General features: G+C 33.6%; 1 protein-coding gene across 1 annotated transcript; it reads right to left on the bottom strand.

The window, feature by feature from the left end:
• Positions 1 to 282: 282 nt before the first annotated feature.
• LOC138306381 (uncharacterized) lies at positions 283 to 5,236 on the bottom strand. The gene is made up of 2 exons (XM_069246818.1): positions 2,799 to 5,236; positions 283 to 2,758 (listed from the first exon to the last, which is right to left on the bottom strand). The coding sequence occupies exons 1-2, from the start codon at positions 4,352 to 4,354 to the stop codon at positions 2,125 to 2,127; spliced, it is 2,190 nt and encodes a 729-aa protein (XP_069102919.1). The 5' UTR covers positions 4,355 to 5,236; the 3' UTR covers positions 283 to 2,124.
• Between the last annotated feature and the right edge of the window lie 20,165 nt (positions 5,237 to 25,401).

Raw genomic sequence — 25,401 nt, 5'->3', positions numbered from 1 at the left:
CAAAATAATAATAATACGTTGTTAGGACCATGGCTGAATCATTTTAGCCAAATTTCAGCCAAATCGCACGTGTAGCAATTGAGAAGAAGGTCAAAATATGTTTTCAAGATGGTGATTGCGGCGGCCATCTTAGATTTCGGATTGACCCGAAAAATAACAGCACTTTGTCGGGGTCATTTCAGGATCATTTAAAGCAAGTTGCAGCCATGACGACGGACGTCACAAAGCATGATGACTATAGCTCATCGTTCTGGTCAAATAACCTAAAATGTCACAACAACAGATGATGGTATTATGAATGTTTATTTTTATTATATACACACAATATTAACAACGTTGTTAAATACAGTACAAAGCACGTGCTTATGACAAGATTGTCATGTTCTTGCATTAAATGTATACTGTTTGTGTACCATTGGCTTTAACAAATACTGAAGACAAATGAAACTGAAATATTGAATGGCAAATTCTCAAAGAATATGACACAACCTAACATATACTCCTAAAGTTATATAAATAAAACATTTATCTTATTCTTATAAATCAAATCTAACATAAACTCCCAGTATCAAGTTATATACAGAATACATACATTTTATAGATCAAATCCAACATAAACTACCAGTATAAAAATCATATACATAATACAATGTATATATATTTTATTGATCAAATCTAACATATACTCCCAGTACCAAGTTATATACAGAATACATACATTTTATAGATCAAATGTAACATTTACTCTCAGTATACAATTCATCGACATAATACATATTTCTACAGACCTCTCTTTCATACGAGTAATTTTGAATACATACCATTTAATTACACACTTAGCATATTCAGCATTTATACATTAAATGCAGAGAAAATCTGTCTTCGTATATTTTAGAGAGCATCCAAAATATGACATCATTAAATTATAGCTATGTATATGTAGAAACTCTGGTGAGTACACACTATGCAATATACCTCTCGGATAGAGACACTTTCTTAAACTTAATCAGCTGATTGCGAGCGTCAGATTATCAAGTCAGAGGACCAGAGTTCGATTCCTAGAGGAGCCAATGATTACATTTCTATAAAATCTAGCATTGTGTTACACATACAAGGTCATTTTAGAATATCGGTTTGAGCTTGAATTACTATAAAATGTATGCCAGCAATGATAACGCATAGATGTATAATCTATTGTATGTCTTTGGTTCATACGACAAATCTATTGGAGAAACCGGTTTAAAATGTCAGTCAAAATATTGAAATAATATAAATGTACAACTCAGACCCATACCTACTCAAACCTTCTGTCATTTTCGTACGACTTCTCTCGTCATGCAATGCTGTTAGTACTTATACGAGTTGTCTCCCTTGTACCGCAAACAAAATCTGATTCCGATATTTAGCGATGTCCTTTCATTACACTAGTTAAAACGCTAACGACTATCTGTTATGTCTTAAAAAAGAAGAGAACTTGTTGTTCGAGAGCAAAATAAATGATTTTAAAGTCTTGATTTTTTTAACTCTTTTTTTTTCATACAACCAAAGAAAAAAATAAATTATTTCAATAAAAAAAAAAAAAATAAATAAATAAATAAAAAGATTCTGAATAGCTTACACATCGTCTTTCATATTGTAGTCGTATTTTTTATAAAAAAAAAATATTTTATCGAACCAAAGTGAAATATATATGTGTTTAGCTCTTTAAAAAACGAAAATATAAAAACCTAAAACAACTTTGCTGAATTATCAAAACATTGTATTTTATTTTGTTTAAATGACTGGTTTATACGTAACATATCAATTATTGTACAAACAAGAAAAATAATATCATTCAATGCTACTCATTATCTTAAATATATATATAACATAATACTCTGTTGCTGTGTATTGATTGATTGATCTGACTTAACGTCCTAGTTTGTGACCCGCACTCGGACGTCGTCGAGGACACCCCTAGAGGCGCAGCTCGAAGTCGTTCGGTGAAATCGGGACTATAAACTCGACAATGGATCGATTGTCCTCAGGAAAATACTTAATTTTATCCTGGAATGTATATATTATTGTATAATATGATTTGTGATGATTATTTGTGTATACTTACAAGTGTGAATGGTATTGTTTTTATTTAGAAAACACTCCCAGAAGATGGTCATACAAAGGGTTGTTTTTTGTTCCCCGTTCCTTCGCCAAGTCTAAAACAGATCTCCCCTCCCCGTCCAGTAACGTTTTAATATTGTGATGTCGATGTAATGATTCTAAGTGTTTACTCACAACATTCTCCACCTCAATAAATAAGTCTACATCTGTTGTACCTCCAGCTATATAATGTAGACAATGACGGCCGTCCCTATCTCTACACGCCGTCATGGCGGGGTAAGACCTACAAATATACAAACACAAATCCTTTTGTCCCTCCATACAACTCACATGTAACACAGTCTCCCCGTCACGGTTCACTAACTTACACATGTACTGACTACACACACAATCTATATGTACCAAAGAACCGTCTACTCTCAGACATTGGTGTCTACACAAACATTTAAGTACAGTTTTTTCTACTGTCTGGAACACAGAACAGTTTCCTGTCCACGCCGCCATATGGAGCGGTGTTTGTCCCCACATATCAGTACCATGTACGAGGTCAGGGTAATCTTTACACAATTCTGCTACTATAGATTCTCTATTATACATACACGCCCAATGTAGGACATTCCTACCGAACACACCCCTCCCTGTAGGAGTGACACCATACGTCACTGTATGTACAGGTCCACTGTAGAGTGACACCATACTGTCGTACTGTATTGTACAGGTCCATACTCCCTCCCCTCACCACACAGAACATTGTGTCCTCGTCAGGTTTGACCCCGACACTGAGCAGATACATACCACACTCTGATGATCCATACTCACATGCTTTATTTAACAATTTCTGTTTCATCTCATCATTCAAGTAAACAACAATTTCCTTGAGTATATCTAGATCTCCCTTACCAAACCCTCGACCTCTTGTAATCAATCTCCACCAATCTGTGTGTTTGTCAGGTTTCACACCTTTTTTCAATAGATACAAAGCTATTTCAGCTGATCCAGACAAACATGCTTTATTCAATATGTTGAGTTTATTAACCTTTTTCTCATTCAAATACTTATCAAATATCTCAACAAATACACGAACTTTCCACACATCTAGAGAACCAATCACAGCATAACCATACCCCACCACACTCTCAATCTCTCGGAGCAAACGTTCACACAAATCATTGTAATGACCAGGTGATATGACAACCATGTCTGTAGATGTTTCTACAGTTGTTAGATAACTGAGTGCTTTTCTTGGACAATGTTTTATGTAGCCGACAGGTGTTTTCTTTCCATACAACAGAGCTACTGTGACATATATAGAATCATGATGAAATCTGTACACTTCCTCACCAGACAACCATTGTTTCTCCTTCCTTACCAAAAATCCTAATAGCTTATCTAAACTCTCTCTTACAAAATCTACTTTCTCCTCATACTCCCTTTTTGTCCTATCCTCACTATTAACCAGTTTAATCCTAAATGCTTGTTCTAACAATGTTTTGTCTACTTTATCCCCATTTGGGTCAAGATCATTTAACTTTATTTCCCCATCATTGAGGAAGAGAAACAGAATGGCAGAACATTCTGGTAAATTTGACAGAGCTTGTATGAAAAATTTAACTGGTCTCTCGAAAAATTCTGCTCGTTTTTTCTGTAATTCAACAGAATTATAGAAAAGCTGACAACATTGAGGGAATCCAATATGAGTTGCATAACCTAGAATTTTTTTCTCTTCTTCCTCTGTCCATGTCAGATTTGTTGGGGTGTACATTGCTAATAGTTTTTGTTTTTCTTCCTTGATTTTGTACTCATTTGAGCTAAGATCAATAATGTTGTCTTTCATAAAAACTGTCCCTAGAGATTTTCCTTCCAAAACATTAAATATTTCATTTCGAATGGTGATAAGTAAGTAATTTGTCCGGTTTTGTTTACTAACAAAAAGTGTTTCTACATGTTTAAGCCTTTTGTTCCACTCTTGCACATCCAATCGACCAATATCTCTCTCACCAAATATGTCATCAATAATACAAGCAACATCAGAATGTGGAGCTAGTAAATCCAATTTCTCAATTTTATGAAGCTGAAGTGGCGTTCTGCATTGCTGCTCCTCTGTAAGCCAATTTAAAATTTGGAAGGCAGTAGACGTTTTTCCGTCCCCTGTGTTCCCCTTGATCACTAAAACTGTGTTCTTTCGGAGCTTGTCTTGAGCATCATGGTAAGCTTGAGTCGGCATGAATTTTTTTTCTTTTTCTGTCTTGATCATGTTTCTAGTTGATTCTAATAAAGAAAAACAAGAGATCCCAGAGGGATCTTGGCGCCCACCAAAGATTGATCTATGTCTGACAAATGAAAGAGGGATCTTTTCTCTGCTTTTCAAACTTTAAACTATCAAAATCCAAGATGGTGGTCGCAAAATGCAATAGGCAGAACTAGGGTCCTAGAGGAACCTACATATGATATTTGAGAACAATCCCTTCAATACTTTCTGAGAAATAGCGGTAACAAACTTTAACTATCAAAATCCAAGATGGCCACCGGTCGGCCATCTTGTTGACCGATCAGTCCCAAAATGCAATATGCACAACTGGGGTCCTAGGGGAACCTACATATGAAATTTGAGAAAGATCCCTTCAGTGCTTTCTGAGAAATAGCGGTAACAAACTTTAACTATCAAAATCCAAGGTGGCTTACCTGGCGGCCATCTTGTTGACCGATCAGTCCCAAAATGCAATATGCACAACTGGGGTCCTAGGGGAACCTACATATGAAATTTGAGAAAGATCCCTTTAGTGCTTTTTGAGAAATAGCGGTAACAAACTTTAACTATCAAAATCCAAGATGGCTACCTGGCGGCCATCTTGTTGACTGATCAGTCCCAAAATGCAATATGCACTACTAGGGTCCTAGGGGAACCTACATATGAAATTTGAGAACAATCCCTTCAATACTTTCTGAGAAATAGCCGTAACAAACTTTAACTATCAAAATCCAAGATGGCTGCTTGTCGGCCATCTTGTTGACCGATCAGTCCCAAAATGTAATATGCAGAACTAGGGTCCAAGAGGAACCTACATATGAAATTTGAGAACAATCCCTTCAATACTTTCTGAGAAATAGCGGTAACAAACTTTAACTATCAAAATCCAAGATGGCCACCGGTCGGCCATCTTGTTGACCGATCAGTCCCAAAATGCAATATGCACAACTGGGGTCCTAGGGGAACCTACATATGATATTTGAGAAAGATCCCTTCAGTACTTTCTGAGAATTAGCCGTAACAAACTTTAACTATCAAAATCCAAGATGGCGGCTGGTCGGCCATCTTGTTGACCGATCAGTCCCAAAATGCAATATGCACAACTAGGGTCCTACGGGAACCTACATATGAAATTTGAGAAAGATCCCTTCAATACTTTATGAGAAATAGCGGTAACAAACTTTAACTATCAAAATCCAAGATGGCTGCCTGGTGGCCATCTTGTTGACCGATCAGTCCCAAAATACAATATGCACAACTAGGGTCCTAGGGGAACCTACATATGAAATTTGAGAAAGATCCCTTCAGTGGTTTCTGAGAAATAGCGGTAACAAACTTTAACTATCAAAATCCAAGATGGCTACCTGGCGGCCATCTTGTTGACCGAACAGTCCCAAAATGCAATATGCACTACTAGGGTCCTAGGGGAACCTACATATGAAATTTGAGAAAGATCCCTTCAGTACTTTCTGAGAATTAGCCGTAACAAACTTTAACTATCAAAATCCAAGATGGCGGCTGGTCGGCCATCTTGTTAACCGATCAGTCCCAAAATGCAATATGCACAACTAGGGTCCTACGGGAACCTACATATGAAATTTGAGAAAGATCCCTTCAGTGCTTTCTGAGAAATAGCGGTAACAAACTTTAACTATCAAAATCCAAGATGGCTACCTGGCGGCCATCTTGTTGACCGATCAGTCCCAAAATGCAATATGCACTACTAGGGTCCTAGGGGAACCTACATATGAAATTTGAGAAAGATCCCTTCAGTACTTTCTGAGAATTAGCCGTAACAAACTTTAACTATCAAAATCCAAGATGGCGGCTGGTCGGCCATCTTGTTGACCGATCAGTCCCAAAATGCAATATGCACAACTAGGGTCCTAGGGGAACCTACATATGAAATTTGAGAAAGATCCCAGACCATTTAACGGAAAACTCGTGATCGTGATGCGCCCTGACTTAGGATTGCTCGACTTACGGGTCGCTTATGAAAAAGGCGGCAACTAGTAGGAGCAAACGAAAGGGAGAAAATGGCCGACAATAATTGAATACACTTTAAAACAAAGATATTGTAAGTAACAATAACATTCGAAAAGTTGCAAGAAGGAAAACGTAAAAAATATCTCGTTTATGAATTGCAAATTGGTTTGGTTTCCGATTATTTTTTTTAAGTATAGTAATCTTCAGAAAATGCACACAAGGTCATCTACAGTATTTTAAGAAATTTTTTAAAACCAGATACTAAATAGTTTTACTGTGAAATTATATTAGACATGTAATATTCTAACTTCATAAATTTTGATTCGTATATTCGTATATGGGTGAGGGAGTTTATAAGTATCGACATTAGATCTACATTGAAAATCACGCAAAAACTTGCAGGATAATTATAATCATTGTAAATTTTTGTGGAACTACCACGTGTCCAAAAATACAATGTTTTCCAGAGAACATTTTATTTGTCAATCCAGTTTTTAGTGCCATTACAAACCACAATAATTAACTCTTTTATATTTATTTTGAATTCCAGAACGGTGTTTAATAAAAAAACACAACTAGTGTACAATATTAATAGGAAAGAATAAAAATCACGTAATTTTTGATCAGATATTAATATATTCCAATCCAGGTTCTGCATCCCATGATAACATCTTGGGAAATTTCTGTAATCCGTTGAATCCATTTGTAAGTGTTAGCATATAAAGAATTTTTTACTTGAGTAAAAAAGTATTATTTAAACTATTAAATAAAATAGGCCGCTGATGATTTCATTCCCGGGAGATCATTAGGGATGATTCTTTCCTAGTGAGCATTGAATCTGATCCAAACTCAAAGTGAAAATCTTAAGAATATAATGCCCATCATTTATAAGTATGACATCGAACAAGTTTTATGTTGACAGCTGACGGCGGAAAAAAAAAAAAATGTGAAGATATAAGTATATACTTTGGAGTACGTAATACATACGCCATCCTTTTGAGTTGATAAATACAGGTTAGTACTAACCACCAGAGGGCCATACAACCAATTTTTTAGAGTTGTTTCTGAATTTTTTGATTCTAAACCTCATACAACGACTATAAATGGTCTCATGGTGGGTCCCATAAAATAAAAGTATTATCAAATGATAGCCTAATATCGGATCCCCTGTGATATCAACCATAATATACATGAAAACAAGTCGATGCTTTATTTATTGTTATGAATGTACAACAGAAACAAGTACACATATATTGGGTTTATGAATCAAGTTGTGACCATTTTTAAATCCGATTATTGTGTCACAGAAAGATTTGTATATCCAGCACCAATATTCATGAATTTGTTTAAAATAACGGCAAAACACATAATTTTTTTAACAAGTTTCGTCGGATATAGTTAATGTGCCGTTATTATTTCCGGGATTAACGCCTTAATATTAGGACTTTTTCCTTAGATTTCAATTCGATCAGAAAAATCAAGTATTCTGCCGTAAAATTAAGTATTTTTCCTGTCCGCTGTCCGCCGCCGTTACTCTGACCTAACCAAACATCAGAGTGCTAACAGTTACAAGTACCCACCTTAGTTTACAAGCACGGCTATCTAATGCTACAAAGTTTCAGGGTCAAACTTTTTTTCCGAGGCGACCGATAAATTAACACAATCGGGCAAAATAATTCAATATTTCGACGTGTTATATTAATACTTTCCCTGCTCGAAGATTAAACAGATTTTTCTGAGACTGACGGTTGTTAATTATTCGATGCCTGGAACTCCGCCGAGCCGTGACGGCCCAGTAACACACGGCCTTGCACAGGTAAACATAAGGTTTGTGGAACGGGCCACTCTACTCCATTGTAGACTACCCCCTGTTTACGTGTCATATATTCACTAAAACTAACTTTATTTTTTCTCTATTTCTATGCTACCTGTCGAAATATGCAATTACAACCTTATTTTTCGGTAGAGTTTTCCCGTATACGAGCGGTAAAATATGAATTAACTGGTATGTATGATGAAAGTGTACTTGTGTTGATACTAAATGCTGTATCGAGTTGTCTCATATCAGCTATCGAAAAGAACCCGAGAAGAAGATCGAGGAAAATTACCATGCTGACGTTTATGATTCAGAAACCTAACATCTGAAGAGGATTAATCTATGAAAAAATTGGAAATTATACTACCATAAAGTTCACGTGTTAATTTGATACCAATGTTCCAATTTGTAAAAGCCTTGTCTACAACACCTTGTATACATGGTTCGAACCATGCTGATTGAAGACTATTCTTGTAGATTCTAGCTCAATGATTAATTCAATTAATATAGAAATACAAATGTACCTGAGGTTCCTCGTTACAGCATATCATAGTGTAAGGCCAAGATAAATGATCGTGAGGAAATACCAAAGACTGACTTCATCACTTGTGTGTGTAACTGTTGAAAAGCTGAAGAATGGACAATGAAATTGATCGTGTTGAATTTTTTACATCCCTGAAAAAACTTTTGATATATTTTTCGCCTATAAATGGCGGTTTTGTAACACCAATCACAAGAGTTTCTTTGTAGACGCAGACAAACTAGGTTTAAAAACGTTACACCTAATTGCAACAGAACCTTATTTTTGTTGTAAATGTATTTTTAGAGTTTCGACTAAAAGTAACTTGTAAAGGATTCCCATAAAAATCCCATAAGGGGAAAATTGGTATAATTTTACCAAAAAAAAAAAAAAAAAAAAAAAAATATTTATAAAGCCATCTACACCGCCGGTAAATGTGTCCCCGTAAATGGGCCCCGGTTAGATACGGAAGATTTTTCGACACAGGAGGCTGCCAAAAGAGCTACAAATGTGTTGGCATTAGTAGACAATTCCACATAAACGCAAGCGAAAAGCGTCTAGATTATTTGACAATCTGTGCATCATAGGCAGATTTATTATAAGTGTGAAGCTAAGTTTCATGATTTTTTTAAGTTTTAATTAGACAAAGTACCATGGTACTTTCACAGATGTTTTGAAATGGTTAGCTGTATCGTGTGAACGGTAACCTTACCGGACGTAAGTACAAAAATGACGACGACATAATATTTGCATTGAAATTTAAATAAAACATATCTGGAAAAATTTCGATATTTTTGTCAGAGTTTTGCATTTAATAAATCTTTAATGAGTAATGGTACAATCATTACGATGTATTAAAGTTTTAAAAAGTTGCCAGTTTTGATAACCCTGTTTCATTGACTGAAAAAAGAATGGAAGCCTGTTTTGTACTAGCTGCGATTATAGAACAAGAATTTCCATATTACACATACCTGTAGTAATATTCCGAAAAAATTCAATATTTAAAATCTAATACCGAAGAGTGGTTTGGATTTTGTGACGTCCATTATTATATTTTGTTATTTAACAGTGTATTTTAGATGTACTTATTTTCTTTTATTTTTGTAATTATTTTTACTTTATTGCCATTTTATTTCTTAAATAACGTGTCATAGCTCTACATATAAACAGATACTAATGGACAGTTAGTTCCAATGTATTTATTTATCTGAGGGGCCAGTTGTTCCAACAGTATCTAATTAAAAGTTTAATCGAGGCTTAAAATCCTTCATTAAACAGTCATTAACATTGATTACGTCAAAAACTTGGTGTATAAACTCCTATTAGCGGAGTTCGGTTACCAAATTCACAAAGACGGTATAAACAATGTCCAATCAGAGCAATTATTAATAATTTGAGGTAAATATTTAGAAATGAAACGTGGAAGAAGCAGAATTCAAAATGTGAACTTGGCGGGTTGGTGATGTACATGTATGATATGTTTCTCAATTAATCTATAACGACATGAACATACAGTATAGTTTCATAATCAACATCTTTCTATCATGTTCTTTATGGATACATATTGAAAAATGGACTTAACCAGTGGAAACTATGTCCATTCATTTTATACTACTTTTACACCTTCTTATTAATAACAGAAACAACAATAACAAGCTAAATTACAAGTAAATATTATTACACAAACAAATGGTTCAAGGGCATATAGAAGTAGCTCTAGAATAAGAAGTTAAAATGCACACAGTGATGAATAAAAGTCAAAATACAGTAAAACACGAATCCTTAAGACTAATATTGCTTGATACCATTTATAATTTATTACAAGGTAAATTCCAAAACATGGGTTTATGGCTCACTCTTTATTTAATACAGACTTAGAGAAATGTCTATAGCGAATTTCCTTATAACGAATTATCTTTTTGATCTGGAGTGATTTTCGTGGTCCCTTTCAAGAAAATGTTTTGCCTCTATAAAAACAATGTTATTATCCCCAGAAAGTGTTGGATGTAGCCCTTGTTATTAAAGTGAAACTTTGGGGTTTAAAATTGGAATTAATTTATGAGAAAATCAAAAACGATCAAACAAGTGTAGGCAATAATTGTCGTATAATGGAAAAATCTGTCATAGTAGACATTGTTTATGCTGAACTTCGGAATTTGTGTGATTAGGTCTTGATAACTATGTAGATTCGGGTTTGCAATCGGCCTATTGACTTTAATTAACTAATAGTTTTCAGGAAAATCTATAACAAATTTCTATAATTAAACGAATTATTTCCTCTGGTCCCCCAAGTCTGATTGTAATATAGTATTTGATGAACGTATATATTTTAAGTATAAATGAAAAATTGAACCTTCGCCTTTCTAGCACAAATGTACCTATTGAATATTACGAATAATGTAATGTATGGCCAGTGTTGTACCCGCCAAAAATTTAAACTGTTACTTATTTTTTTTAGCGGTATCACTTTATACCAACGTCAACGAAATGGTAATATACTCACAACCAATCCCCAAGACACAAAACATTACAACTACAATGCATATAGTGAGGGCTGTAAAAAAAATAGAAGGTCAAGCTCTTGGTACACCAGGACAATACTGTCACATCACACCGCTAATAAACATTTTAAAACAATTTTGACGTCATATATCGTTTCCGCTTCTTATAATCATTTTAGTTCTTTAATAAACATGCTGTAATTTCGCGCGTATATGGCGCCCCCACCCCCTCTTCTTGAGGAATTGATTAGTTATTGTATTGCTTACTTGTTTGTTTGCTTAAATTAACCGTCCTATTAACAGCTTAAGATCCTTGTAGGGGATGACCGTCCCATGTATGCTGTGTGTTTGTTTGTATGAAGATCTGTGGTGGCAGCTTTGGTAGACAAAAAATTAATGTCTTGTAATTCCGCTCGCCACTACTATACTCATAAGTTACGCGCATCAATAACATAAATCGAATTATGACGTCATTGCCAAAATTTTCATTGGGCTTCAAATCTAGGCCAGGGTCCCCCCCCCCCCCCCAATGCTGAGGTGACCCCGAACGGGGTAACGGTTAGATCTTGTATTAGAAGCGAAACGTATGAATTATAGTAGTGGGGAGCGGAATTACAAGTCTAATTATAACATAGATTGCTTTGGGAGACTGTTTGTATATGTCGGTGTTGTATAGTGGAAGACCTTGAGCCTTTTTATAGTGCTATAATCCACTGAGAAGCTTTTCCGCCGGAAGACAATATACTGACTGGTGAACACAGTCGTCCTCCACTCCCCTTAATGCTGAAGTTAATATAAAGTGCCCCCATTCAGACCGAAGAATTTAACTGGATGTGATTTGGTTTGTTTGAACGACACCGAAAATCAATACCGGACGCTTAGAACTGCGAGTTTCACTGTAGCAACTGTGTTGATGCTTACAGGCAATCGTATTCCATGAACTTGTAGATTCTCCAAATGTGAATCGATTACGTACAAATGGGCTTAATCAAAGGAAAGAAGGAGTATGTAATGTTTTACTGTTACAAATTAGATGTGCCATGAGTGTGTTTAAAGAGTAAAAATGGGCGCTAATTACGGTGGATATGGTCCATTAATACATATGATATTGCTGTATACTGTAGTTTTGAATATAACCTGCCTACTTCTCGGCCAATTGGGCTCAGTTGAAATTCTCCCAAATCCAGCATTGTCCTTCTTTAAATGCTTGTCCCATAACTTATCATAACAATTTTTAATCTAAGTAATAATTGTTATAAATGAATGTCAGTTTGTTAACAATAGCAGTATATAATATTACAAAACATAACCAAAACCTTAACATGTTGTATTTTCTAACACCGACGCCGACGACTGACACAAAGGTGATTCCGTAAGCGCCGAGTCGCGAGCTAAGCAAAGTAAAGTGACATTAAAAAGGTGAACATCACCCCCCCCAACTCGGCTGGTTATATTTTGTAGTGGTGTATGAATTTTATTTAACTTTGTGCAAAAGATGAAAATGATTTAAGTGAGTATACATGCAATAATAAAAACCTACCAAGAGAGTAAATCTGGAAAGCACTGCGAGGTTTATTCATCAATTTATTCACCAATTCGTCAGTTATGACCTTTATTTGACCATCATAATTAGAAAGATATTTTACAGAAACAAATATCATAACAAAGTTTAATCAATCTTTAATTTAATATAGCAAGAATATTACTTGTGTACAAATTAAATACTATTTCCCATGAAAGAAAAATTTTTAATTACCCTAAGCCCCCTTAATCTACAGGGCTTATTCTTGCGTGTCTAAATTAGGTCCTTAGAAAAGCTGATATTTATTCAATTTTCCCCTTTTGGAATTAAATGGTAAATTTCAATACATCATATACTACATATCAGAGAAGAAAGAAAAAATGCATAGAAGGCTTCTGATAGCAATTAGTTTGATGATACAGCAATTTTTTATGGCTAGATTGACTGGTCTATTGAAGTGGTCACGTAGGTAACCTCAACCCCATTACCGATCTGTCGACACCCGAAATGCCAATCCCACTCGAAACTTCCAACGATTAACAATCGGATTTCATCAGACCCATAATCACGTTTGCGCGTCATTGCGTAAAGAAAAATCGATTCTGATCATTAAGATCCATTACAACATCTGTCCATTCCTGGTTTAAGAACTAATGTACCTAATTTGATCAGTAATTAAAATAGTGATACCTCTGCAAACTTTGCATTTTTAGATTACTGTCATATCCAAACAAATATCAAATACACGATAACAAATATACAAGGTAAAAGCTTATAAAGTATCATAATTTTAATAATATTAATGAATAAATGTGTATAATCTTAATCAGATGCCGTTCTATGTAACAATACCTTTATATAAAACAAACAGGGGCGTAATCTAAATGCTCGACATAACATGGAGAGCTTTAATAATGACAAAAGATTTTTTTACTATATACAGAGTTGAGTTCTGGTGAATTTTTATGGACGTATTAATCATCTATCAATTTTCAAAAATAATCGAAGAAATGTTCTGCATCCCTCGACTCACTCGTTGTCACACAAAGCGCACACCTGCCCCATGTAATACAGATCCGCTCACCTCTTCCTCCCCGACATGAAATAACTATCTATTCCCCAGCTTGAATCCATGAACACCTTTCTAGTTCCTGTCAATTTAATCATAACATGGTCAACACGTGACATGCCACGCGGAAACTGAAATAAGTGTTGTGTTATTATTAACAGACTGCTGGGACCAGAATACGTGTATAACCAACATAGAGTTTAACAACTTTATCAATTTCAAAATACAAGTCAAACGTATTATGGGAGATATTTTTAGTAATAAAGGACTAAATGGTAATTATTTCAAAATGAAAAAAAAAAGTTTCACGTTCTAATATATCGATTTTTCAGGACACGCACTGTCTTTGTTTTATCTACTACACTAAAGCCCAGATAAATATGCACGATATTACCAGATTAAAAAGAAACATTTCCTATCTAATTACAGTTATTCTTGTTTTATGGAATCCTTGAATATTCATTATGGTACTTGCAAATGTGTTTCCGAATAATAATTAAGATTAAAATAAATAGTATTGTAAAAACATATTATCACACAGTAGTGTATGTCGTACTTATGGTACATGTGTGTACTTTTTTGTACTTGTTCATCGTGACTAAGCTATATTGATGTGTTTATGGGGGAACTGGGACGAATTCCCACTCGCAAGTAAAATATCACACAGAGAATGCTGGTTGTTAATTGGGAATAGACTTATACAAAAAATGAAAATAAAATTAAGATAAGAATACTTTTATAAACTAATCTACAAAAGTTACATATCTGAATAAATATAACACAGTTTAATGGATAACTTTCATTAAAAATATTTTTGAAGAATCCGCTGGTAAGTCAAATAACAATCCTCAAATTAAAAACAAAAGAATAACAGTTTTTATAAATGTAAATGCTATTAATGAAACAGCGCCTTCAAGAATCAGATTTTAAATATTACAATAAAAGGATCTCAGGTGGTGTGACACTCCTCATAGATACAGACATATCTAAATATATAAAAATGAATATGGATTTAGAAAAATTATCCTTAATAGGATTATCGCAGGAAATGAATAGAAGTTATAACATAAATTAAATTCCGTACATCAAATTTTACAAAAACCAAAAGCGACTGTAATGATGCCGTTAATGTTAGAGGAAACTTTGAAATAATAAGCCATTTAAAGCATTGAAAATAACGTGGATGTGAAATTACACTATATATTTTTGTATTTAAACACACGAAGAATATAAAAAAAGAATTTGACGTAATATTAAAAAAATATCCCCGACCAGAATTTATTAAAGAAGATCCGCCAGTCTTCAGAATGATGGGGTTGTCATTATAATGTTATTAGTAATAACAAAATTAATTGTAATGAAGGGTGTCCCCCCCTGCTAATCATTTGAAAAAATGATGGTATTTCTTGTAGATGTAGATAGTGAAATGAGGAATGTTTTAAATTTCAAATTAATTTTCCAAATATTAGTGAATATGGAAATGATACAAAATGTACCAATCCTCCTGCCACGGTGCAAGGTATTAAAATGTACTTGAATCTTGGTAAAAACCATGTCACTGACAATTAAAAATGGGTGTCAGGGAGACTATAATGGAAATCTTATGTGAAACTAACATCAGACAACGAGGTAGTAGCACCCTGTTCTAGTTATTTTTACGTTTCTTATAAACTGAGTTTTATTTTAAAAACCATATTTCGAGATTTTTTTGACAATATTAATGGTTGGTTATATCCAGTTTATACACTGATTTAAAAAACTGTTATCATCAAAATTTTTATTTATCTTTAACTAAAAGCAATAAAATTATTTTCTAGCACAATACTGGGACGTTAATAAATTTTATAGCTGCTGATGTTAACCTCTATACTTTGTTTCATTCGTTGTCCTTTTTTTAAATGATGTTATGATTTAGTGGCCGAGATGTATTATTTATTTATATTTTGAGCATTGTTAAATCAATCATTTATTTCACGGTGTTATCTAGTGTCATCAATGAGTTGATAATGATTTTGGTTTTTCACGCATGTTATAGCCAGAATGTTACGTAGTGATTTTTATTTTATGTGGAAAACTTTGTGAGAGCATCAACATAGGGGGGGGGTGTGGTGTTCGTCTCTGACGATGGATTGTGATGTATTTTTATTTTTACGTGACCGTACGTTAAAACAAGTATTCGTGTTGGAAACGGTTATTTTGTTTAGGAAAGCGTTTTATTTTTTTTTTTCGGTGGAAATCACCACTCTAATCCACTCCACTAGCCTAATTTCTCATTGACCCCAACCCCTAATAAACGGCACAACGCCCGCCGCCCCTACGGAAACGCCTACGCGCGAGACGAGCGCAGTGATCCACAGCGGGCAAAGCTCTCGCTATGTTGATGACCACGGCACCCCTAACGAGAGCACGGAGCTTCCCAATATATAGACGACGTGGCTGTTTAACGCTGTCACTTGTAACCAGGCTACCGTATACGCAATGTGCTGTGTGCAACTTTAGCATTGAATAAATATAGGTTTTCAGTTACTAAATTTACAAGGTATCTTATTTCTTTTTCATATACCTCCCCCCCGCTCTCCAAAGTCTTGCATTCACTGTATAATAAACTTAGTGTGAAAATTTCCCCTGACATCTTAGGATTGTGTTGGAATCGTAAACGGGAAAGAGAGGGCGACGTTATAAAATCCTTGGAATAATCGGTCGGCGGTTCTAGTTTAAAAAACAACACTTGTATACCAAGATTATTGCTAGTTGTATATTATTTTAAAAACATAATAGTTGTAATTCAGTTTTTCACGATACTGATTATATTTTTCACGTTAATAACTAAAAAAATATAAGAAATGTGTGTTTTCCAGTATAAACGTTACGTTAATCCTGTTTTGATTAACTTAACGAAAATGTGTACATTTCATCTCCTTGTATGCATGTATTAACCAAAATTAATTTAGGTCAATTTGTCGAAGTTATGCAATATAATATGAAGTGAAATTTTCTACTGTATAGGTATTTAAAGAAAAGAAAAAGAACGAAGTTTTTGTTACTTATCTATGAATGGCTGATTTAGATAAAACTCACACACAAGCTCCAACATTATTTGATGACTCTAAATATATTGGAACAAGGTGCTAAAATATTCAAAAATTGAACAATACAAAATCCCACTATAATACTAATCTGATATGGCGTATCAATACATGGAAGACACGAATAATAAATAAGAAAATGCAACGTTACCCTTGAATTAACTAGATAAATCAATAAAACTCATGAAATCAAAACTGACAAATGCAATATTATTTAATTAAATATAAACTACTTGTATTGTACAGTAATTGTCTACGTAATGATAAATGGTTAACTAATATATTGCAAGTTCTTAACAATATGGCACTAACATATCACCTGTACCCAAAACAAACATCACATTGTTATTCCGGACTAAAAATATGCTAACCGCCGCCGGGGGGACATGTAATCTATGCGCAGCGACCGTGAAAATCGCCGCGGTTCAAGCATTCGCGGATCTTTTAATTAATTAATTTTTTAAGTATTAATTATCTGCTCTATAAGGCCGTTTACCAATTATTTTTTATGTACTGTTTGAATCGGCTTGTTAACTGATAGCCGTTAACTTTAAACTTCAACAAAGATAATAGTAAAAATGGAAACCGCGACAGAGTCATCTAGCAAAAGAAAACTATACTCTACAATCAAGAATTTTGTCATGAGTAAAAATGAGGTGTGATCTCCATGTCAAGACACCGGAGTCATTAGTTGCCTGGACTCCTAGATATCCGCATTTATGGTGTCAGGACATGTATTGTGGTACGAGACATATTAGTTGTTCGTGGGTCGTAATCGACCCCTTTGCTGAGGGCAGCGCAGCTGTATTACTCACTATCAATGCTTGCATACGGCGCTCGACACACCTACCTGTGATTTTCAAAAACGTCTTTTCAGCGATTGGGGATAGTTGCTAATTTAAACTGATTTTTTTTTTATTAAGTTTATTTGCAGAACTTGTCATGAATTTCGTTTTTCTTATAAAATGTTAAGCAATGCGGGACAAGAAAGCGTTACGAAACTTGTGAATTTAGCGATGAACAACGTAAACCCTGTACAATTTCACCTGGATGCGGAGGCTGGTGGATAATTATGTATTATTTTAATGAGGGTAAAACTTTCGTGTAGATTTCTTACTTTTTTTTCATGATTTATGCATTCTTTCTAGAGACTGTATAAAAATGTAACACATACTTGTATTCATCTTAGCGATTAAAATTTTTTCTACATATTTAATTTTCCAATTTCTTTCTTTCTTACTGCCTGGTCTCTGAGTACAGCACATCACTTAACATTAGGAACTCGAATCATGTCTGCCAACTATAGTGTGATTATCCTGTTTAGACAGGAATTCACACTAGACCTATACACGGTGGAGAAGGTTAACGGAAAATATCGTGATGCGCCCTGACTTAACGCGGCTCGAAAACTTCGGGGCGCTTAATTAATTTAATGCGGCAACTAGTAGGAGCACGAAGCGAGAAAATGGCCGACAATAAATGTATACACTTTATTTAACAAAGATATTGAAAGGGAACATTAACATTGAAAGTTGCTAGTAAACGTAAAAAATTTAACTTTATGAGTTGCAAAATTGGTTGAAATTGATTTTTAGCGAAGTACGGGATTCGCTTTGTAATACGTTATAAAAGTATATAATCTTTCAGAAATGTGCACACAATATCTACAAGGTAAATTTTGAAACCATTTAACCAGAACTTAATAGTTTTACTGTAAAATTTAGTAGAATGGTAATATTCTATCATAAATTTTGATTCATATATTGTATATATATGGGGGGGGACCAGTTATATACGTATCGACATTATTAGATCTACATTGAAATCGCAAAAAAAAAGCAGATAATTATAACATTTAAATTTTGTTGGAATACACGTGTCAAAAAATTCATGTTGTTCAGAAACATTTTAATTGTCAATCTGTAAGTGGTGCATTACAAACACAATAATTACCTGGTTTTTGATTTTTTTTGTAATTCCAGAACGGTTTAAGAAACACAAATGATTATGTATTGAATTATAGAATGAATAAAAATCACGATTTTGATCAGATATAATATTTTCCATTCCAGGTTCTGCATCCCATTGAAGAACATCTTGGGAAATTTCTGTAATCGTTGGAAAATCCATTTTTATGTGTATGCTTATGCTTCTAAGTTTACTTGAGTAAAAAATTATTTAAAACTAATAAATAAACAGGCCGCGATATTTTCCCGGGAGACATTGGGATTTTTTTTTTCGTGAAACTTTGAATCGATCCAAACTTCAATGGAACCTTAAGTACTAATTGCCATCATTTATAAGTAAAATACATCGAACAAGTTTTTTTGATTTTGACAGCTGACGGCGGAATTTGAAGAATTAAGTATATTTGACTTTGTAGGACTTGTAAGACATTCGCTTCTTTTTTGTTGATAAATACACATGTTTTATACGGATTTCAACAGAGGGCCCTAAGACCAATTTTAGAGGTTTCTGAATTTTGATCTAAACCTCTTTCTATATATTTGTCTATAAATGGTCTCTGGTGGGTCCATAAATAAAATATATATCAAATGTAGCTAATTTTCGGATCCCTGTGATATTACCATATATACATGAAAACAAGTCAAAGCGATTTTTATTTATGTTTGTATGTATGACAACAGAAATGTACAAATGTATTTGTTTAATTTATGTTTTTTGACATTTTTATCCGATTATGTGTCAAAAAAATTTTTGTTTTCCATACGTTGACCATTTCATATTCAGAATTTGTTAGAATAACGGGCAAAATACTTAATTTTTAACAAGTTTCGTCAGGATTAGCTTATGTGCTTTTTTATTCCGTGTTAAACCTTTAAATATTAGGACTTTTTACCATGAAATTCCAATTCGATCAGAAAAATTTTTTTGAGCTATTCTGCCGTAAGCCAGTAAAATTAAGTATTTTTTCTGTCCGGATTGGAAACTTTATTCGTGAAACTGACGGCTGACTAACTTAACCATCAGAGGCTATCAGTTACAAGTACCCACCTTTACATTCAATTTACATGCATTCGGCTATCTAATTATACAAAAGTGTAAATCAAATGTAATCAAACTTTTCCGATGCGACAGTGAAATTAACACATTCGTCGTTTTCGGAGATAAATTAAATATTTCGTCGGTTATATTAAATACTTTCTGCGCGAAGCTGAATTAAATTTTTTATTGGCTTTCAAACTGACGTTGGTACTTATATCGAGCGGACGCGCCGAGCCTGACGGCCGAGTACACACGGCTTGCACAGGTAAACATTAGGTTTGTGGAAACACGGGCCAAGCTATTTCGATTGTAGACTACCCTTTATGTTTTAGGTTAATTCATGCATGCACTAAAACAATTTTTATTTGTTTATAACATATTTACTTTACTTGTTTTTATTCTAATTTCTTGCTACCTGGCGAAACATGCATTTTCAACACTTTTTTTCGGGAGAGTTCCGATACGAGCGGTAAAAATATGAATTACTGTTTGTACTGAAACTTTATGTGAATTGTGTTGATACTAAATTTTCTGTTCGAGGTTTCATTTCAGATATCGTAAGACCAGAGAAGAAGATCGAAGAAAATACCAGGCTGAGTTAACGATGCAAAACTTATCAGCTAAGAGGAAGTTTGTATTAATTTGAAATAAATGAAATTAATTACGACATAAGTTCACGTGTTAATTTTTACCAATTTTCCAATTTGTAAAGCTTGTTGACTACACACCTTGTATACATGGCTTCGATCAATGCGATTGAAGACGTTTCTGTAGTTCTAGATCATTGATATTCAATTATATATATACAAATGTACCTGAGGTTCTCGTTTCAGATATCATGTATAGTACGTAGGACATTTTGAAGAGAAGATCGAAGGAAATACCAAACTGACGTCATCACTTGTGTTAACTGTTGAAAAGCTGAAGAGGACAATTTAAAATTGATCGGTTTTTTTTTTTTTTTTTAACATCCCTGAAAAATTTTGAAATTTGATTTGATATTTTACTAATTAAATGGCGTTTTGTAACACCAATCACAGAGTTCCTTTGATGTGGTCACAGGTAACAAAACAACCCCTCACCGATTCTGTCGACACCCGAATGCCAATCCCACTCGAAACTTCCAACGATTAACAATGGATTTCATCAGACCCATATCACGCTTTGCGTTTGCGCGTCATTTTGCGTAAAGAAATCAATCTGATCATTAAATCCATTACAACATCTGTCAGTCTGGTTTAGAACTGTTTCAATGTTCCTAATTTGATCATTGTAATTAAAATATGATACCTCTGCAAACTTTGCATTTTATTACTGCTTATCCATACATCAAATTACACATAAACTGGATATATACAAGTATTATCTATAAGTATTACATATTTTATTAAATATTAATGAATTAAGTTATGTATATTTTATTAATCAGTTCAGTGCCGTCTATGAACAATACCTTTTAGAAAACAATTAGGGGCGTAATTATTGGTATTAAATGCTCGACATATCATTGAGTAATAATACAATTTGATTTTTTTAACTACATATCTGTTGAGTTCTGGTGAATTTTATGAACGTATTAATCAGTATCAATTTCTAAAAATAAGAAGAATTCTGATGTCTGCATCCTCGACTCACTCATGTCACACAAACGCCACCGCCCCATGTATACAGACCGCACACCCCTCCCCGTCATGAAATAACTATCCACCCAGGGTCCCAAGTTCAAACATGACCGATTTTTTCTGTTCCTGTCAATTTTATCAGTACCTGGTCACGTTGTACGTGTTCAGCCATTAAACTGTAATATATGGTGTGTAAATTATTTTTTTTAAAATGCGGACCAAATTTTACCAACAGAATTTATTTACACTCATTTCATTTCAAAATTTAAAAAGTCAACGTATTATGAGATATTTTTATATAATTAATAGGTAAAATAAAGTAATAAATTCAAAATGAAAAAAAAGTTTGTCAAGATTTCAAAATATCGACTTTTCAGGACACGTCTTTGTTTTATCTACTTACACTAAACCCCAGATATATACACGATAATTTTAAAAAGTAGATTAAAAAGAAACTTTCTATCTAGTAAATTACAGTTTTTGGTTTTGGAATTGCCTTTGAATATTCATTTAGGTACGACGATGGTATGTTATCCGATAAAAATTGTTATGAAAAAATAAATAGTTAATTGACCCATTTAAATATTAGCACACATTATATTGTGTAGTCGTACTTTTATGGTTACATGTGTACTTATGGTATGTACATGTTTCTTCGACTACTATTTTATGGTGTATGGGGAACTTAATGGGAAGATTCCCACTCGAAGTAAATATCAAACTGAAATGCTGTGTTTTTGGAATATGGACTTAAATACAAAATGAAAAAAAAAAATTAAGTAGTATACTTTATAAACTAATCTCGAAGTTACATTTCGAAGGAATATACACATTTTAATGGATATCTTTTCATAAAAAATATTTTTTGACGAATCTGGTAAGTCAAATATCTTCCCAATCAATCAAATGATACAAAAATATATTAACAGTTTTTTAAATTAAAATTTTTGAAACAGGCGCTTCAAGATCAGTTTATACAAAAATGGTTCTCAGGTGTGGAAAACTCCTCAAATAGATTTAGACTTATCTAATATATAAAAAAGAATTTGGATTTGAAAAATTATCTTTTAAAATTATCGGAAATGAATAGAGTATACATAAAAATATTCCGTACATCAAATTTAAAAATTCCAATTGAGACTGGAAGATGGCGTAATGTTGAGAAACGTGAAAGAATATGCCATTTTTGCAATGAAAATATTTACAGCGGATGAATTTCACTTTTTTTTTGTATGTAAACACGAAGAAATAAAAAATTATACGTATTAAATATTATCCCAAGTATTATATAGACATATCATCATAAAGTATTATATTTGTAATCCAATATTGAAGTCTTTACTGATTAGGTGGGATGGTTTTACATATATTGTTAATGGGAATATTGTCACTATTTTAGAAGGTAATGTGTCTAGTGTCTTATGTTTCAGAAAAAACGTAAACTTGTTTAGAAACTTTGAACAAATGAATTGTCTGGGAAACTAAAAATATGATAGTATCAAGTATTAGTTAATTTAATAAATTAATTTTAAATGTATCATTATTAGTAATTGGTAATGTATATATCTTGTCCATCCTGCCAAGTGCAAAAAACAATGTATTTGTATAAAATCCATGTAACACATTTGCACTAATGTGTTGGGAGACTCCGTGAAGTTAATGAAATAATTATGAAAACTATCTTCAGACACTGGTAGCCCTGTATCTGTTAATTTTCGTTCGCTAAAAGTGTTATTTGTAACCATATTCGTGATTATTTTAAAATATATTATGTTGGTTATAAAATCTGTTTTAAACTGTTATCATCAAATTTTAGTTATCTTAAACTAAAAGCATGTCATTATTTTCTAGCACACGTTATAATTTTTGCTGCTGTGTTTATCTCTATTCTTTGCATGCGCGTTCTTCTTTCGTTTTAAATCGTGTGGTTAGATTTAGTGGCTGATGTTATTATTTATATTGCATGTTGATTATTATTTTGCATTGTTATTTTCATTTCATTTCACGTGTTCAGTGTGTCAGCAATGATTGTTAATGATTTTGTTTTCCCCACATGTTATTGCCAGAATGTTTTACGTGATTTTTTATGTGAAACATTTGTTATAGCATCAACATAACATGTGATTATTTTACGAGACCACGTTACAAGTATCGTTGTGTGAAAGCGTTATTTTGTTTTGAAAGCTGTTGATTTTTTTCGTGGAAATACCACTGCCTATTGTTCTCATCTGACCCCCTTACGGCGAACAGCGCAGTGAGCACAGCGGGCAAGCTTCGCTAGTGTGTTGACCACGGTGGTCACACCATAACAGATAGCAACGGCTCCCAATATATAGTCGACTGGCGTGTAATCAGCTGTCACTGTATCGCTACCGTATCGCATGTGCAGATTGTGCAAACTTAGCAGGGAATATAATATATAGTATTTCTGTTACTATATTTACAGTTCTCTTTTTCTCCAAAGTTTTTTTTTTTTTTTTATGCATTCACTGTATAAACTTATTGAAAATCCCTGAGACATATTAGGATTGTGTTGGAATCGTCAAGGGACGTTTATAAATCCTTGGAATCGGTCTTAGTTTAACTACACTGTTACAAAGATTTGATGTTTTTTTAACATATTGTGGTATTTCAAGTTTACTGATTATTTACGTTATAAATATAATATATTAAGATATGATTTCTGATAACGTACGTAATCTGTTTTGATTAACGGAAATTATGTGTACATTTCTTGTATGGCTGATAACAAAATGTTATTAATTAGTCGAAAGTTATGCAAATTATGGAATCTGTTTTGATTTAACGAAGTTTTGTACATTTCTTGAATGGCTTATATATATATCACAACATTATTTGAGACATAGATTTGGAACAAGTGCTATATATTCAAAATGAAGCATTACAAAATCTTCTATAATTCTATATGATATGTCGTATCATTACAGGGAAGACACAAATAAATATCAAATGCACGTGTCTTGAAATACAGTTACAATACGCATGATGCAAACTGACATGCATTTATTTTAATTAAATAGTACTGTATTGTACGTTTTGTCTACGTTATGAAAAGTGAAATATATATTCAAGTTCATGCTAAAATCACTGTCAAAAACAAACTCCAATGTATCCGACTTCAATTTGCTACCGCGCGGGGACATCGAAAACAAGTGCTCTGCGACCCGTGAAAATCGCCCGCGGGTCAAGCAGTCGCGTGGATCTTTTAATTAATTAATTTTTTTAAGTATTATTATCTGCGCTTAGAAGGCCGTTACCATTATTTTTTTATGTACAGTTTGGAATCGCATGTTAAACTATAAGATCCGTTAAACATTTAACTTCAACAAAGATTATTGAAAAATGGGTACCGCGACAGAGTCATCTAGCTAAAGGAAAACTATACTCTACTATCAAAGAATTTAAGTGTCATGATAAAAATGAGGTGTGTTCTCCTTTCAAGACACTCGGAGTCATTTTCTTTTCTTTTTCTAGGAGGTTGCCGAGACACCTAGATAACCGCATTTTGGTGTCATGGACATGTATTGTGGTAACGAGACTTAATTTGGGTGCGTGACGTAAATCGACCCTTTTGGCGAGCAGCGCAGCGAGGCATCACTCTATCAATGCTTGCATACGGCGCTCGACACACCACCACCTGTGATTTTCCAAAACGTCTTTTCAGCGAATTGGGGATAGTTGCTACGTTTCTCTGATTTTTTTTTTATTAAATAGCAATTGTCATGAACTTTCGTTTTCCTTATAAAATGTTAAGCAATGCGGGACGAAAGCTGTAATTGTGAGAACCGCGATGAACACCGTAACCCTGTACAATTACACCTGGATGCGGAGGCTGGTGGTATAATTATAGTATATTAATGATGGTAAAACTTTCGTGTAGATTTCTTACTTTTTTCAATGAATT

Source organism: Argopecten irradians, chromosome 13 (genome assembly GCF_041381155.1).
Source record: "Argopecten irradians isolate NY chromosome 13, Ai_NY, whole genome shotgun sequence".
Lineage (NCBI taxonomy): Eukaryota > Metazoa > Mollusca > Bivalvia > Pectinida > Pectinidae > Argopecten > Argopecten irradians.
This window is presented reverse-complemented; position numbering and strand designations above follow the sequence as displayed.

Bases quoted from the DNA above. Each gene is read 5' to 3' on its own strand.
- LOC138306381 (XM_069246818.1), bottom strand. From the start codon at position 4,354: ATGATCAAGACAGAAAAAGAAAAAAAATTCATGCCGACTCAAGCTTAC. The intron at 2,759-2,798 runs GTATGGTGTCAC...ACATACAGTGAC, and splicing joins CTGTACAATACAGTACGACA to GTATGGTGTCACTCCTACAG.